The sequence below is a fragment of the Mirounga leonina genome, unplaced genomic scaffold (genome assembly GCF_011800145.1).
Source record: "Mirounga leonina isolate KUSES-001 unplaced genomic scaffold, KU_Mleo_1.0 Mir_115, whole genome shotgun sequence".
NCBI classification, from domain to species: domain Eukaryota; kingdom Metazoa; phylum Chordata; class Mammalia; order Carnivora; family Phocidae; genus Mirounga; species Mirounga leonina.
The window spans coordinates 26,540,324-26,558,311 of NW_023270268.1; the positions used below are offsets into that span (position 1 = coordinate 26,540,324).

At 49.5% G+C, this 17,988-nt stretch overlaps 1 protein-coding gene across 3 annotated transcripts in view; it reads left to right on the forward strand.

The window, feature by feature from the left end:
- Positions 1 to 17,988, forward strand: part of SH3BP5 (SH3 domain binding protein 5) — a 74,650-nt gene that overhangs the window by 23,145 nt on the left and 33,517 nt on the right. For all 3 annotated transcript variants that reach the window (XR_004677349.1, XM_034994527.1, XM_034994517.1), the window contains exon 3: positions 3,625 to 3,753. Coding sequence is in view for 2 of the 3 variants with exons in the window: in XM_034994527.1 (XP_034850418.1) it covers positions 3,625 to 3,753 (129 nt within the window). In the remaining variant the exon portion in view is untranslated. The remainder of the gene's footprint in view (positions 1 to 3,624; positions 3,754 to 17,988) is intronic.

Genomic DNA, 17,988 nt, shown 5'->3' on the forward strand with positions numbered 1-17,988 from the left:
TTGGCAAATTAAGTCTCCAGGGGCTGGGCTGGGCACCTAAATAAGAGATGCAGGCCGGGTGTGATTCAGGCATGGGGGGGGGGGGGTGTTGGGGCCTGGAAGGGGCAATCTCTTTCTGAGGGGGCATCTCATATTCTACTTCTCGGCGGGTGCCAGGTAGGAATGGGGGCCCAGTGTTGCCAGATTATCAGATTCTTTTCCCTTATGAGAAGTTTTGAGAGTCCACTTTTTTTTTTTTTTTTTTTTAATGGGTTTTCCTGGCATTTAGTACACGGTACAGACCAAAGGCACTAAGCCTACTGGCCCACAGGCTGCTGGTTTGGGGCCCAATTCTCATTTTGCGAATGAGGCCCAGAGTGACGACGTGATCTGCCTTGGCTCACACGCCGACCGATTGGGCCCTCCGTTTTCTCACTGGTCTGGACGGGCTTAGCACTGGTGCTGCCGCCCATGGTGGGGACTTTGAGAATTCAGTCGTGCATGTGGCGCATTTGCAAAGCATCTGCCCACACGGTATAACAGGTTGCTCCTTCCTTTTTTTTTTTTTTTTAAGATTTTATTTATCTGAGAGAGAGAATGAGAGAGAGAGCACGTGAGAGGGGGGAGGGTCAGGGAGAAGCAGGCTCCCCGCCGAGCAGGGAGCCGGATACGGGACTCGATCCCGGGACTCCAGGATCATGACCTGAGCGGAAGGCAGTCGCTTAACCAACTGAGCCACCCAGGCGCCCCCAGGTTGCTCCTTCTATCATGTCAGCCGCACCTGCCTCAGAGAGACCTCCTTGGTGTTTTTTTAAATAGGACGTGGGTCTCTTTTTATGCCAGATGGTGGGGGGGGGATTGTGTGCATTTACCGAGCATCTGCTGGGTGTCCAGGAACTATTAGTTGTTTTACATTTGCATTCTCCTTTATTCCTTCTAACCGCCCTCCCTATAAGATGTAAAGTAGCTATTTAATAGGTGATAAAAATGATTAATAAAGAAGTTAGCTGATTAGGGCCTCACAGAGGTTTGGATGGGATTGGGTCTATTTATATATGTATATCTTTCATGTGAAATATATATATTTATTTACATTTTATATATATATAAATACATAAATATATATATTTGTATTTATAGGTTTATTATATATATATTTTATATATATATAAAATATATAAAAAATATATATAAAATTCCAGGCTTCAGACAACATGCCGCCTCCTACATATTGGAAGTTAAGGCTGGGAGAAGCTCAGTGGAGCTTTACTAGTCCCTGGGCTGCCTTAGGCACCGGCGCCTGGAAGACAAACCTAGTGGTGTTCTTCATCCTTAGAAGCTGTAGCAGGTGACTTTGGGCCTGGCTAGATAGACGAGAAGGCAGAGAAGATGATGATGACGATGACGATACAGGACTGGGGGAGAGGACCAAGGCCAGTGTCAGAAGCAGTCTGGGGTTCAGGAGCTGAGAAACTGCCACACAAAGCAAAGGCAGTATCCTCATATGCTGGGGTGCTGGCCTCGTTTCCAAAGCCATCTAGCAAGCCCTGGCGCCATATGATAGACGGGCATGAAATAGAAGTCAGCAGAACCTCCTTCACCCCCATGAGCCATCCCATTGGCCCAAGAGGCCCCTACGATTCGACGTTTAGAGATTTCAGAGAGTTCCCTGTGAGGCAGGCCCTCTGCAGCCAGTGGAGCGCACATGGGTTCTGCCAGCAGGATGGCTGCTTGGTCTTGGGGCAGCCCCACGGCTGGTGTTTATGTGTTGTTCCTCTTCGGAGTATCCATTTCCCCTCTCAAATGTGAGCCTCTCCCTCCACCCCCCCCCCCCCCACGTGTGGCCGTGTCACGCAGATGCTAAAGGGAAAAGGAGTAAAGGGGTATAGGGTCTGTGTAGTACTAACCCAGCTCTCCAATAGGTCTTCCTAGACATTGGACTAAAGTCCTTCTTTTTATTTGTTTGTTTGTTTGACAGAGACAGCAAGAGAGGGAACACAAGCAGGGGGAGTGGGAGAGGGAGAAGCAAGCTTCCCGTGGAGCAGAGAGCCCGATGTGAGGCTCCATCCCAGGACCCTGGGATCATGACCTGAGCCGAAGGCAGCTGCCTAACGACTGAGCCACTCAGGCGCCCTCCCCCTTTTTTATTTTTTATATTATTGTATTTGTAAAGTCCTTTTTAATTGTATTTCCTCCTTGTGAAGTCCGCGGATCTGGGTTTGTTGACTTTCACAGCGTGGTTAAGCCTGGAACGGCCCACCTGCCGGTTCCTCCTTTCCAAACTCTTATCGGAAGCCTAGGTTGCTCTACCTGTCTCCAGCGTGGGTGGCCACCCTTATCTCTTGCCATTCTCCACATTCCAGACTTCTAGTTTCGTCCGGGTTTTTTTTTTTTTTTTTTTTGAAATCCCATGCCTCTCCCTCACCCCTCTCTGCTGGACATGGCTCCTCCACTCGGGGCTGGGTATTTCCTCTCCCTCCCCCAAGTGAGCATTCGCACTTCTGGCTTCTGTGTAGATGGTACCCACAAGTCTCCCTCTTGCCACCCCCCCCACCTTACCTGGCCTGGCGAGGTTCTCTGCTGCTGGGTTCCACGACACTGGTACCATTCTCATCCTGGCACAGACTTTTCTGGAATGGGCTATAGTGCGTGCCTCTCCCACCAGATTGGAAGTGCCCTGGAGACAGGCACCAAGCCCGAGGCCCAGCAGGGGCTGGCGCGTGGGAAGTTTCCACACAGTGTTTAATGTAGACTACATCATATGGTTGAGGACTCCATGGGAGTGTAAGGAATGGGGCCACCATTATGGACTGGTGGCCAGGGGTGGCTGGACTAGAAGTCTTCCTCTGAGGACCCAGACAAAACTTTTTTTTCTTTTTTTAAGATTTTATTTATTTATTTGACAGAGAGAAACACAGCGAGAGAGGGAACACAAGCAGGGGGAGTGGGAGAGGGAGAGGCAGGCTTCCCCTGGAGCAGGGAGCCCGATGCGGGGCTCGATCCCAGGACCCTGGGACCATGACCTGAGCCGAAGGCAGACGCCTAACGACTGAGCCACCCAGGTGCCCCCCCAAACAGAACTTTTAAATCAAATCTAAGGGGCACCTGGGTGGCTTAGTCGATTAAGCGTCTGCCTTCGGCTCAGGTCATGATCCTGGGGTCCTGGGATCAAGCCCCACGTTGGGTTCCCTGCTCAGTGGGGAGCCTGCTTCTCCCTCTCCCTCTGCCTCTCCCCTGCTTGTGCTCTCTCTCTCTCTCTCTGTCAAATAAATAAAAAATATTTAAACCAAACCTGAGTTGTCTACCTTCATATGGTAGTCACTAGCTGCACTTATTTTTAAAATATAAATATATTTAATTAAAATTAATTAGAAACCCATTTCCTCGGTCTCAGCCAATTGTAAGTGCTCCGTAGCCAAATGTGGCCAGTGGCTGCCATACTGGGCAGTGCAAGCGGTAGAACGTTTCCAGTATCTCAGAACGTTTCGGACAGCGCTGCTCTAGACACTGTGTTGTAAAAGTATTTATTTCGGGGCCTGTAGGTTTGTGTGCAGGCTCTCCTTGGTGCTTTTGAGTTAGGGAAAGTGGATCTTCCTGGATGCCTTCTCAAGCCTGAACTGTTTCCTTGTTTTCTCCTTGGTGTAGGATGCTCGTCAGAAGTTCCGCTCTGTTCTGGTGGAAGCAACGGTGAGACTGGACGAACTGGTGAAGAAAATTGGCAAAGCCGTGGAGGACTCGAAGCCCTATTGGGAGGCACGCAGGGTGGCGAGGCAGGTAAGGTAGCCCCGCAGACCGTCTGCCCTGCCTCTGCCTGCCGCCCCAAACCGGGTCTGGGGTGCACCTTCTGACGGCTGTGCCTCCCGCCGAAGGGTAGAAGCACGAGTCCCCGGAGATGCAGAATGACCGTGACTTTGTAAACAGCTGCATTTGAAGACAGCCTCTTATTTTCCCCTCCCCCCACAAGCTGCTCCATTCCAGCTCTTGATGCTCTTAATAGAGTGTGGGTGCTGGCATTTGGATGACCCCGTGAGTGGGTGCCACTTGGATGCCGAGTTGGTGCCCAGATCCACTCCCCGGCAGCTGGGCCATCTTGTGCGGCGTGGGACCTAGTTCTGACTTCACAGTGTGTCTTCTTTTGTCACCACTGATGTGATGCAGTGTTGTGCTTGCGTCCCCTCCCAGCCTCTGATAGCCAGGCCCCATGAACGGGGGGCAGGGGGGTGGAGGAAAAGAGCCCCCAACACTCAGCAGGCCCCGGGGCTGGGGGCTTTCACAAACCTCCGTCCACTCTGGCTTCCCCGTCCCGTGTCTCTTCAGTGTGACTTGCCACCCAAAGTAGGCCTAGGCGGGGTGGGGGGCGGGTTTCAGAGTTTGGGTTCCGTCCCTTGTATGTGTTTATGTGATGGAAGCTGTGGTCTCTGCTGGTAAGAAAGTGTGAGCAACAGGTATTTGGACACCTACCATGTGCACAGGCAGGTGGAGGTGTGGAAGGGGAGATCATGGGAGGGTGAACCCTTGAGAGATGAAGCCCCAGAAATGGAAGAACATGTTCAGATCAGACCCATTGAGGGTCAGAGGCCAGGAGTTGGGCATTCTTCCCCTTTGCGCTGCCTCCATGCACCTCTCCAGTTTCTCATCAGGGGATCCCCTTGATGGCTTTGGTGGTTCTACCGAGATCCTAGGTATGTTTTTGGCTTTCGCACTCTGAACCCTGAGCTGAGCTTTCTGTTTGGAGCCTGCCAGATCTGTTGCCTTGTTCCTAGACGGAATAGCTGCCTGAACCCGGTCTCCTTCCCTGGCCAGCTGCACGGCGTTGTACATCAGAGTGCCAATTACTCCTTGGTCTCCTGCAAGCTCTGAGCAGCCACTCCGCTTTCTACCTTTCTCTGGGCCCCACCCAGGCCTCTGGCTTTCCAGGGAATGAAGCCCTTCTCAAAAGGTGCTGGCCAGTCCCCAGGAGCTCCAGAGCCCTGAGGTGCTCTCTCTCAAAAGTACCTGTGTCCCACAGTCTTTCAGGTGCACCCCAAGTTGGGGATGTCTCATTCCCCCGCCACACCCTGCTGCCATGTAGCCCAGAGTAGAAGTATTCTTGATGTACGATTGCAGCATGAAGGGTTTGAGAAGAAATTTCTGATAATTTAATGTAAGCACTGATGAATACTGAGGAGGTTATGAAATCTCTTTTTCTGAAAGTCTTCAAAGCTTGAATTTGTTGCCTTCTGCCTCTCTTGAGCCCACAAATATCCTTAAAACCACCCACGTGCCCGCGCCTCAGGATGATTAAGAGTGGTCTGTTAAACCAAGCCCTTGGAGTTGTGGCAGACGTTTGCCCACCTGGTCCCTGGAGCTTGGGTTTCGGCACAGAGCTGGCTAAAGGAGCGTTTGTGGTTCAGGGGATGCTGGAGGTTGGTCCATTAGGTCACTGGCCCCAGCTGGTGGGAGATGTCCACTGTTGGCTGTAGTCCTGTCACATGTGCTTCTACCTCAGAGTCTTTGAACTTCCTGGTCCCTCTGCTTGTCATTGATTTAACCCCAGAACTTGCGTGGTCCACTTCTTTGTCTTCAGGTTTCTGTTCCAATGCCACTTTATCAACAAGGCCTTCCTGGGCTACCATTGACGTAACTGCCACTCGCCATCTCTAGCACCCCCATCCCTCGTTCCTTGATTTGCCATTTCTCCGTAGCACTCTGTCCAGCTGACTTGTTATTGTTTACTTGTTTATAGTAGTGCAGCTCTGTGATGAACGCCTGAACAGATGCGTGAATGACGAGTTGGCAGGCAACAGCAGAGCCCATGCTCCTCCTGGCCCGCCCTTGGCGTTCTGAGCGTTTCTTCCATTGCCCTTGACTCCCAACTTACCTGCCACATGGCCACGTGAGCAGAGGGGTAGGAACACGGCTGGTAAATCCAGCTTTGTCTGGGTTGGGTCCATTTAAATCTCATGCTGGGTAGGTCCCCAGTTGTCTGTGACACATCTGGGGTAGGTTTCACACCACTCTCTTCTGTACCCAAATCCTCTCTGATGGGGAAAGAGGTAGGAGGGAGCTGGGCTGGCAGGGTCCCGCTGCTGGGCACCTGCGACCTATGGCATTGCTCCTTCCTCTCATTCCTTCTCTTGGCTGGTGAGGACAATGATCGTGACAATTGTGGAGTTCTGTGGGTGAGCCACTGAGTCATCAGGTCTCTTGAGATTATACCCAGACCCTGGGGGTGACTGACTCACTGTCAGCCAACAGAGGCCAAGATGATTGTTAAAGGAACCCTTGCCTTCTTGCAGGTGGGGCAGGAAGAAGAAGGGCGGGGAAGGCCCAGAGGGACCCCTACCCCTCAACCCCAAGGGACTTTGTTGGTCTGTAGCCGAGGAACTGGAAGGACGCTCAAAGGCTGAGGCTGGTTGCGGCTGTCATATTTCATCTGCGCACATGGTGGGCTGTCTGGGCTCGGGCCAGGTGGTGAGTCTGTTTGTGCACACGCATCCTCTGACCTTCCTGATGGTGAAGGGGCTGCCAAGTGGGGCTTCCTGTTTTCTTCCTCTCTCTTATCCCCACCCCCTTCCTTTCTATATTTATGGACCCTCTGGCTGTGTACAGCGGGGATGGTCTCAGGGATGCCTTCAAAACATCTGCTTCTAGTGTGTATCAGGAGGCGCTATGTTCCCAGGGCCTCTGCATCTTTGTCTATGTGACAGGGGTCAGGTTACCAGAGCAGCCTTGGCTCTCTCGTGAGGTTGTCTTTAGGATTTCAGTGAGATAACGTGTGTGTTTGACCGCAGAAACCCTGCATGAGCTTAGGTTTCAGCTCCATTAAAGAAACTTTTTGTTGTAGAAAATTTTGAAAATAAATGAAGAAAAGAAGTCTCCATGTCTTCTGTTAATATTTGATTTATATCTCCTATTTTTATTTATTTTTTTGTGTAAGAGATTATCCTGTGGTGGTGTTTTTCTACTGTCTGAATGCCCATGTCCATCCATCCAGAGTCGCAGTGGAGAGGAGACTTAAAGAGCTTCGTTTTCCAGCAAGAGTTTACAAAGGCTTGTAATTGTTGGGCCAGTAGAAATTCTATTTGCTTATCAAAAATTTGCGTTAACTTTATTGTTCCCAATGTCATGTCAGATCAGGAATGGGTCAGATCCAGTCCTGTGAGGGGGAAAACCCAGCCCAAATTCTGCCGAGAGGAGGTAGAACACAGCCCCCCGACGCCCAGCTGGGGTGGGGGCAGGACACTGGCTTTGATGGATTTGAGGGCTTTTGTCCTTGAGCTGCAGCTTGTCTGTAAGGCTGCTTTGACGTATCTGTCAGCCCATGTGGCCTTCAGTGTGTGGCCCGGGATGTTTTGACGAGGGGGCGGAGCCGTGTGACTCAGTAAAGCCTGAACAGCTGAGAGTGTTTCTGGCTTGCTTCGCTCCCTGGGCTCTAACTTGTCTAGCAGTAACCCTGGGCCTGTCATTTTTAGTGCGGCCACTCCCCATGCGGCTGCTGCCTTTTTTTTTTTTTTTTAAGATTTTATTTATTTATTTGACAGAGAGACACAGCGAGAGCGGGAACACAAGCAGGGGGAGCGGGGGAGGGAGAAGCAAGCTTCCCGCCGAGCAGGGAGCCCGATGCGGGGCTCGATCCCAGGACCCTGGGACCATGACCTGAGCCGAAGGCAGACGCTTCACGACTGAGCCACCCAGGCGCCCCTTTCTTCATATTTTTAAAGAGGTGTGGAAACTATATAGAACATACATTTTGCCATTTGGAAGTGTGTAATCCAGCAGCATTAAGTACATTCATATTGTGGGGCCACGCCTACCACCATCCATCCCCAGAACTTTTTCATCTTCCCAAACTGCAGCTCCGTGCTTATTAGACACCAACGCCCCAGTCCCTCCAACCCCCTGCCCTTGGCAACCATTGTTCTACTTTCTGTCCCTATGAATAAGTACCCGATATAAATGGAATCATGCAGGATTTGTCCTTCTGTGACTGGCTTCTCTCTCTTTGCCTAACATCTTCAGGGTTCGTCCATGTTGTAGCGTGTGTTAGAATTCCATTCCTTTTTTTTTTTTTTTAAAGATTTATTTTATTTTTATTTATTTGAGAGAGAGAGAATGAGAGAGAGCACATGAGAGGGGGGAGGGTCAGAGGGAGAAGCAGACTCCCCGCTGAGTAGGGAGCTGGATGCGGGACTCGATCCCGGGACTCCAGGATCATGACCTGAGCCAAAGGCAGTCGCTCAACCAACTGAGCCACCCAGGCGCCCAGAATTCCATTCCTTTTTAAGACTGAGTAATATTCTGTTGTATGGATACACCACATTTTGTTCCTTCATCCACTGATGAATACATACGGGCAATGCTCATTGTTTTTACATAGTTGCAGTGTGTCAGAAGACTTTGCAAACCTGAAGAGCAACAGAAATGCAAAACAGTGAGGGTTGTTCGGAGGTTACCTGTTTTGTGTAAGTCTGTACCCCACACGTAAGCTCCTTTGGGGGAAGTTAGGCGAGTGGGAAGACATTTAAAGCTTGTGGAGTGACTTAGCTGTAGGACAACTGGCAAAGCCAGACCTCTGAGCCAGACCTATTGGCTTTGAATCCCAACTTACCGTGGGACTTTGGTGGGTTACTGAATCTCTGTGCCTCAGTTTCTTCATCTGTAGAATGGAGTCGTGTATGTTAGCTTTTGCTGGGACACAAATCACCCCAAACTTAGTGGCCTAAAACACTTATTTAGCTCATGATTTTGCTGGGCAGTTTTTCTGATCTCAGGCTTGGCTGATGTCCTGCATATGTGATCAGTTGGTGGGTTGCCTGGGGGCTGGCTGATCTCCGATGGCTTTATCTGTCAGGCACTTGGTGGGTGGTCAGCTAAGGCTTCCCCAGGTGACTGGACCACATGCATCTCATCCAACAGGCCAGTGAGGGCTTCTTCATGTAGTATGGGGATTCCAGGAATAAAGAGGACAAGCCCTTTTCAAGCCTCTGCCTACATCCCACTGGTTAATGTCCTGTTGGGTAGAGAAAGTCAGTTCAAACTCAAGAGGTGGGGAAAAAAAAAGTCCACCGCAAAGCACCCGCAAAGTCTTGTAGCCATGTAGGCAACTTAACAGGGGTTGAACTAGTACATGTAAAGCATTTGGATCAAAGAAAAAGAATCTAAGTTGTTATTCCAGATGTATTTTGCTATCAAATATTGTGTCTCTGTGGTGAATCTGCTGCCTTAACAAAAGACCACCACGCTAGAAACGGCTGGATGGCAGAGAGAGTCCTGTGCTGGCTGAGAGGAGATACGTAAAATGTCAAGAATTTGAGGACTGGAGGGTGACCCCAGGTAACTACTGAGTCACCTGTGGGGGTAAAGTGTGCCAGAGGATCAAAAGTGATGAGGGGGAGTATCTGACTGACTTTTTCACTGATGGCAAGTGCTGTAAGCCCTGGCAGACAATGTGGTGAGGGTCTTGAATAATGGAGAGTTATGTTTTCCATGAAATGAAACAGCTCAAATGCATCAGATAATCCCTTTCATTCTTATGTTAACCGTAGAGGAACAGAGCATTGTAGTCTTTCTTTGTTGGGAAATTCTAGACATTGGTTTTGTTTGCAGAAGGCCCTCCATAAGTGGAGAAGGAGAGGGCTGGGTTTCACAAAGTGGGGACATAAACTCAAGGATATGTCAGGGATGGGTTATTACTCTCTTTACTTGTTTGGGTATTTTTTTTTCTCTGAATTTATCATTTTCTTTTACTCAACAGATATTTACTGGGTTCCTGTCGATGGTCAGGCCCTTGTTTTAGGAACAGAACAGAACAAAGAGCCTAACTGTGGAGCTGGTATTCATTCCACTCTTAGTCTCATAAAAGTATGTAGGGTGGGGTGTTGTGGGCAAAAGTAGAATCTTTTGGTCTGACTTAAAGTGTGAGTTCCCCACCCATTTGAGAACTAGAGTGAGACTATGGATTACAGTGGGCTAGTGGATTGGCGAGTAAAAGGGTTTCTCGAAGTATTTTCTCAGCATCTCCCCTTTGTGTGCTGGCCACTGTGGAGCATAAAATGTCCGTATCCTCCAGGAGCCCCGTCAATACATATAAGCAAGGTGATTTTAAGGCATAGGTTATTACAGTCCCTGGTCATTATTCACAATAGTCAGGTTTTCCAAAGTCACTACCAATGCTGAATTAGAGAGGCATCTTATTGAGGCATTGCTCCTAGGGGAAATAGAGGGTCAGGGTCCTGAGAGCCTCTGGTCACATTTTCATCAACTGATCCATACATAACCTTCTTTCATGTATGTCTTTAAAGACATCTTATTTAGGGGCACCTGGGTGGCTCAGTCGGTTAAGCGACAGTCTTTTTTTTTTTTTCAAGATTTTTTATTTTTTATTAGAGAGCGAGTACAAGCAGGGGGAGCAGCAGGCAGAGGGAGAGGGAGAAGCAGGTTCCCCACTGAGCAGGGAGCCCGATGCGGGACTCGATCCCATGGGATCATGACCTGAGCCGAAGGCAGACACTTAACCATCTGAGCCACCCAGTCACCCCAAGCGACATATTCTTGATTTCAGCTCAGGTCGTGATCCCAGGGTCGTGAGATCAAGCCCTGTGTCAGGCTCCATTCCCAGTGTGGAGCCTGCTTCAGACTCTCTCTCTCTCGCCCCACTGTGTGCATGTTGTCTCTCTCAAATAAATCTTAAAAAAAAATACAAAGAAAAAATACAAAGACACCTTATTTAATATATATTTCTTACAAGTAACTAATTATATACAGTACTTCCTTATAATAAAACACTAGCCAAGGAGGTTTGAACATTTTCCTGACCCTGGGTGACATGATCGTAAATTTACTTGGCTTTTAGCATCACGCAGTGTTGCCCACTATGTTTTTTTAATTGGTCATGATCTCCCATGCTTTGATACCAAATGGGGTCCACAGATTAGCCACTTTTCTGTAGCTTCCTCATGCACTATAGACTTGACTTTAACACTTAACTGGAGCAACTTCTTGTGGGGATCTGCAAATTTCCTCTTCCTTTTTCTGGATGTACTGTATTGTTGATTCATTAACATTAAACTCATGGCCAACAGCACCATGACTCATGCCTGAATGACGCGTATGTAAAACACATATTTTTTCCATAAGGCATCTACATCGTAGCCTTCTTGCACTTAGGAACACTAGCCAGCACTTCAGCACTAGGCTTGGGGGCCAATTTAAACAGCTGAATCCGACAAAAAGCACAAAAATGTGAGAAATGTGGCACTGAGTAGACAGGGGTGGACAGTTGTTTACAGCGTGAGAGCCGCAACAAGAAGGCCGAGTGTTGCCTTCCTTGTTAGGCTGCAGCCGGGAAGGTGCGTGTGGAGTGACCGAACTGTTTTTGCTACCCTGTGTGCATCCAGACCCTGCAAGTGCTGTAAATATTGATTTTGGGGTTACAAATAAGTTTTAGCGAGTAGGCAAATTTACAAATGTGGAATCCGTGAATACTGGGGACCATTTGTACTCACTCAAGGGAGAGGCTCATTTGGTAGAGAACTGAACCCCATGGCCCAGGTGTAGATATCGTGTCGAAGAAGCCAGTGGGGTGAGGTCACTCTAGGGAGTGGGAGTGTGGGGGAAGTCTGGGCAGAAAGGCACACTGGAGCCCCAAAGTGCAAGAGAGAGTCTGGGTAGGAATGACGAAAGAGCCGAGATCTGAGGGAGAGAAACCCGTGTGGGCCTAACCTGGGGTAAGTGTGTCAGCTCAAGGGCTCTGGAAAGGGAGCCTATGGGAGCTGAAGGCCCAGATGGGGAAGGATGGCGGCCAACTGAGGGAGTACCTCCAGGCTGGGTTGAGAAGCTGCAGAGAAGCCACCGTGGGCTCTTACGTGTGCGGAGTTACGTTGTTTGAGATGGTAAATTAGACATACTCAATGTTGTCTTACATTAATGGCTGCACCATCTTTTGCGATCTAACTCTGTGTTAGGCACCATGTGTACTGTGGTGGGGGTGGGGGTGGGGGGGTTGTCATTTATCTTTCCTGTTTGTCCCTATAGTACAGATGAGGAAACTGGTCTTGGAGCCCAAAGACCATTACTTGGGCCTTTGCATAAACCCTTCTGGTGTCGTGGCTTAATCTGAGAGGATGTGAAGGGAAGCTTTAACAGACTTAGTGGTTAACCAGCGGTCAAGAATGAGTCACAGGGAACTCCAGGGTTTTGACCTGAATGGCTTGAGTGCCAGTAGGAAGCGGACAGTGGGGACCCAGCTTTGGGAGAAGGCGGTGAGCTCACCCTCCTGAATGTTACAGCTGTGATGGGGCACGGTAGTAGGAATGTCACAGGCGAGGACACGGGGCGGTTGGAGGTGGGGAGCTGGGAGTCAATATGGAGGTGTGGAGTCAATATGGGAGCGCGTGTATGGAGAGAATGGAGTCAGAGGTTCAGGCTGGAGGGAAAGAGGGAGAGGAGAGGAATTGGAGCAGTCTTTGTATACCAGGCACTTTTCTAAATGCTTCACGTGTAGGAGGGAGGGACTTTTTTAAGTTACGCAGGGCTGGAAGGTGAGGTAGAGAAGTTGAGTTATTCAGGGGGCCCTCTGTGTCCTTTCGTATCGAGGATCTACTAGGTCCCCAGGTCTGTGGAGTCGTAGGTCCCTTATGTATGTTCTCTGTGTCCGCTCAGCAGACTTGAAGGTGGCATTACCGTCGTGGTCAGACGGAGGGGGTACTGAGTGAGGCTCGGGGAGGGGAAGCGGCACCCCAGATCACCCACCTGGTGAGGAGAGGAGCGGAGATTTGAACCCACGCGTCTGCCTGGTTCTGGTTCTGGCTGCCGCCCAGTGCTTGGCCCTCCCAGGGCATTTCGTGACTCCCGGAAAGCCTGAACGGCACACTGACGCAGCTTAGGGGGCAGGTTGGAGCAATAACAGACATGGAGGGCTCAAAGGAAGAAGTTGAGCTCGTCTGGGCAGTTGTTCCCCTGCCTCTTCTGCCCTGGGGTAACTGTGAGGCTCTGGTTCCAAGCAGTCTGGGGCCCTTTGAAACTCCTTCCCCTCGTGGCACGCCCTCCTAGTTCTCCTGGGACTCGAGCGCAGCTTCATCGTGCCTCCCTTCTTCCCGGTCACTTTCATTTCCGCTGGGCCACTGGCCTGCCTGGGTGGCAGCGCTCACGTGGGACTCGGGTGAGGAGGTCTGGGTCAGTGACGTCCTTCCCCGTGGCCCTGATCGTGTTCCCACGGGGCGGCCCTAGGCCGGTTCCTGGGAAGCGCGTCATCCCTGCTGCCCACGGTAAGGGCAGGCGGTGAGTGATGGGGCACCTGTCTCAGAGCAGAGCCCCTGCTGATTTACAGCAGCGGAGGGGAATGGACTATTAACTCCCCCTTGCCTGTAAGACTGTATCCTGCCTTGCAGTCTTGCTCGGAGGTCCTGGCAAAGAAGCAGCTGCATTTTGGAAGCTTAGATGCTTGATCAAGATGGGGTCAGTGGGGGCCAGCGGGGGCGACGGTTTGTGGCAGTTTCTGACCCAGGTCAAAGGCTCCTGACATGGGGGAGGTCTTGAGGCGTAAGTCGGAAGGGCTGACCTCGCTGGAGCCTCTGCACCTCTCGCTTGGCTGGCTCTGCAGTAGGCATCCTCTTCTGGGGCTGGAGCTGGAGTGTTGCTGATCTTGAGGTTTTCTCTTCGTGTAGTGCAATGGGCCGCTTGCTTTGACCCTTTCCTGCCTGGCCAGCTGTGGGGGACTGGTTGCAATAGGGTGTCAGCCAAGCAGTATGCAGCTGGAGGTATTACCCCCCCATTACCTTGTAAGTTGGGGGTTTTGTCAGGGGCGGTTCCCTGTCCCTTGTCCCCTTTGCCTTTGATGCCCAGTAAGTGCCTCTTGGTGGGCAACATGCTGCCTGAAGCCGACAGAGGTGGTTTGTCACCGCAGTTTGGCGGTTAGTGGGGGATGTGAAGTTTTGTACTGTATTTGAAATCATGCGGCTCCTTGGATATGTCTCTTCTCTCCTTCCGTCTTCAATAAAATGATTGCGTTGAGAATCGTCCCTTCCTTCCACCTCGGTAAACGAGCCATGTTCCCTGGAAGGGGTGGCAGGGTGACCGATTTCTCAGCTGCAGAAGATTAGAGTATGGGATGTATTTTTGCCATGAGTGTTGTCAACACGGGTAGGCCTTTTTATGCTGTCAGGTAACCAGGTTTGGTCCTGGACAGATGATGATGTTTCTCTTGAGCACTTTTGGCTTACTTCTCTGTTCCCTTTCCTCATCTTGGGGATCCACCCTCTGCCCACTCTGCTTTCCTTCTTTTCTCTTCCATTTCCCCCTCCCCTGCCCTCCCAGGGTGACTTCATATTCTCCCCCTTTCCCTCTGTGAACATCAACCCTAAAGAATCGGATGGCTTTATTCACACTAAGTAGATGTGTGATAAGGCTTAAGTATTTACGGACTCTGGACCTTTGAGTAGCTCTGCTTTAGAAACCTTCCACTGTCTTGGGATAATCTGCTTCCCGTTGTGGAGCACGGATTCCCAGCTCAGTGTTTGTGGCCCAGTAGGAGCTTCTCGACAGGTGTGTGAAGGGACACATCCATCCCCGTGAGGGAAGTGCGGGGAAGTTCAGGTGGTAGCCAGGGTGTTCATGTGTGTGTGGTGGGATGTCCTTGTGGGGTGTAAAGCAGAGGTAGGGGCAGCAGATGGAATACAGGATGTTCAGTGAAATTTGAATTTCCGATCACTTTTTTTTTTTTTTTTTAAGGATATCTCTTGTCTCCTGTGATATTTGGGACTTAGGTAAAACTAAAAAAATTGTCATGCACCTGAAAATCAAACTTAACTGGGAGTCCTTTATTTTTATTTGCTAAATCTAGCAGCCCTACAAAGGAGGGGAGCTGTGTTGAGTCATCAGCCAGATGGATAAAGTTGTTTTGGAGTCAGCCACCCCCTTTCAGGTTCCTGAATTTATAGCCTGTGTTGTGGAGGGAAGGATTCTGGTCCCGCTGTGCTGTTCTGTTCCTTAGCCTGCAGCCTTGGGCAGGTACAAGTGAATGAATATGTAGGAGTATTCAGTACAACTGAGAGTGTCAGCATCTCACACTATAGTTCTATACTCCTAAGCCTAGTGTTTCCAGGAAGAAATGGAGTTTCTTTTTTTTTTTTAAAGATTTTATTTATTTATTTTAGAAAGAGCGCAAGCTGGGGAGGAGCAGAGGGGGAGGGAGAAGAAGAGGGAAAGAATCTCAAGCAGACTCGTGCCAAGTGTGGAGCCTGACGCCAGGCTCGATCTCACGACCCTGAGATCATGACCTGAGCCTAAACCAAGAGTCAGACGCTCAACCGACTGAGGCACCCAGGTGCTGAAATGGGGTTTCTGAGAAAAGTGGCTGAGTCTATGAACACTGCCCCCCTTGACCTTACCATCTTGATGGCTAAGAACTGGTCGGCTCCAGACAGAACTCTGAACGGCTCCATGGACAGGCCACATGAACTAGGTCTCTTTTGAAGGATCTTCCGGAATGTGGGTCCCTCAGCCACTCTTTGCCCTGACTTATCCAGGCACCACCTGGTGTCTGCCTCCCTCGAACTTCTTCTCTTCCCCCCATTCTTGAGTGTCTTTATTAGTTACTTTGATCATTTACTCATGTTTGTTTAGTTTTCAGTTGCAGACTTTGCCAGGCACCAGGGAGCTTACGTTCTCCCAGGGGAAAGAGTGCCTCTTTGCTGCACTTAGGGCAATGATCAGCTTTGTTTAGGAAGCCTCACTTTGAAGAAGTGGGTTAAATGGAAGTACACTGAGGATACCATTTGTTTATTAGTTCGTTGCCAGCCTCAAGTGCCTTCCCCAGCCCTTTGGCAAAGCACCATAGTGCAGAGAAGATGCTGGGCCTTTTTTCTAAAAGTCATGGTGCATCAATCTCCTAAGGTTCTCTCATTCTTTGAATTTAAGTCTCTTGATCTCAGAGTCAGGCCAACTAAGTGAAGATTCACTTTACACAGAGGACACGGGGAGGTCTGTTTTTACACTGACCTGAGCACTCAACCAAGGTAGTTGAAGGTATCTGTAGTGGGTTCTTAAAGAGCAGTTGGAAGGAAATCATAAGAGGAAGGCACTGTATTGAGTTTCTGTCCATTCATCTTCTGTCTGGCCTCATCCCAGCACCTAAGTTCTACAGCCTGAAATCATGAAATTTACATTGCCTTATGCAAAGAATAACGGCCTCTTCTTATAACAACCAGGAATTGCATTTGGTTGCAAGCAACCAAGGACTCAAAAACAATGGCCTGCACATGCTAGGATACGTTCTCTCACCTGGAAGAAGACTTGAAGTAGGCAGTTTAGTGTAGTCTGGTGCTGTGACTCCATGGTCATCTGAGACCCAGTGACCTATAAGTATTGCTCAGTCCTATGAGTTCCAGCTCAAATCCACCTCATGGTCCAAGATAGCTCCAGGAGCTCCAGCTGTCACATCTGCATTTTGGAACAAAAGGGATAAAAGAGGAATGGGCAAGGGACGTATTCCCCTTCTGTTTTAAAGAGTCTACTCGGAATTCTTAGACAACACCCTGCTTCCATTTCATTGCTGGAACCTGGTCACACAGTCGTGGGTAGCTGCATACCTGGCTTGGCTTAGAGGTTTTTGACTAGCAGGGTTGTTTCTAAGGATGGGGAGGGGAGGGTAGATATTGGGAGGCAGCTAACTGTGCCACGTCTGGGCTGTGGTTTACTTATCTTCTAGTAAGGCTCTGGGTTGGACGGAGTTAGAGGAGGGCAGGTGTGACCCACAGAGCAGGCCAAGGCCGCCTCAGAGTAGGGAAATGCAGTCAACCCTGTTTCTCTCTGCTGGGTCACTTCCCTCCCTTTATGGCGTGTGGAAAAACTTCCTGTCCTTTATATTGTGTTGGAGACCTATGAGGAAATCGTAGCTTCCCATGAAGGTGTAATTGTGTTTTGTGTGTTGTGTCAAGTCACAGAATCCATTCATACTTTCTTTTAACAAATGCTAATTACATGACTCATTTCCCATTTCCACCTCTCTGGTGGAAGCCCTGACGTCTGACCTGGATGATTGAAATGGCCTTCCATTGGTATTCCTGCCTTCTAGTGCCCTTCCCCCACCTGTCCCCACCGCCTCCCAACTGAATCTTGCCAGATTCAGTTCTGCTGATAGTTCTCCGAAAACTTCAGTGCACGTGATTGTTAATTTTATGTGTCAACTTAGCTGGGTCACACGGTGCCCAGGTGTGTGGTCAAATATTATTCTGAATGTTTCTGTGAGGGCTTTTATTGGATGAGACATTTAAACCGGTGGGATCTGAGTAAAGCAGATTGCCCTCCATAATGTGGGTGGGCCTCATACAGTCAGTTGAAGGCCTGAATGGAGCAAAAGAGTGACATCCTCCGAACAAGAGAGAATTCTTTTTCTAAAGATTTATTTATCTGAAAGAGCAAGTGAGTGGGAGGAGGGGTAGAGGGAGAGTGAGAGAATCTCAAGCAGACTCCCCGATGAGCACGGAGCTTGGCATGGGGCTTGATCTCTCGACCCTGAGATCATGACCTGCCTGACCCGAAATCAAGAGTTGGATGCTCAACTGACTGAGCCACCCAGGTGCCCCCCACAGAGAAGTCTGTAGCAGATGGCCTTTGGACTTGAAGTATCAGCTGTTCTCTGAGTCTTAGGCCTGTCGGCCCACCCTTGCAGATTTTGGACTTGCCAGCCCCATGATTACATGAGCTGATTACTTAACATAAATCTCTTCCTCTATAAACAGACGTACCTTGGAGATATTGCAGGTTTGGTTCCAGACCACTGCAGTAAAGCGAATGTCACAATAAAGTAAGTCAAGTGAATTCTTTTGTTTCCCTCTGCATATAAAAACTGTTTACCATAAATTGTAGTCTGTTAAATGTGCAATAGCATTATGTCTAAAAAGGTACATGCCATAATTGAAAAATACTTTATAGCTAAAAAAAAAAAGTGCTCACTATCATCTGAGCTTTCAGCAAGTGGCAATCTTTTTCCTGGGAGGGTCTTGCCTTAGTGTTGATGGCTGCTGACTG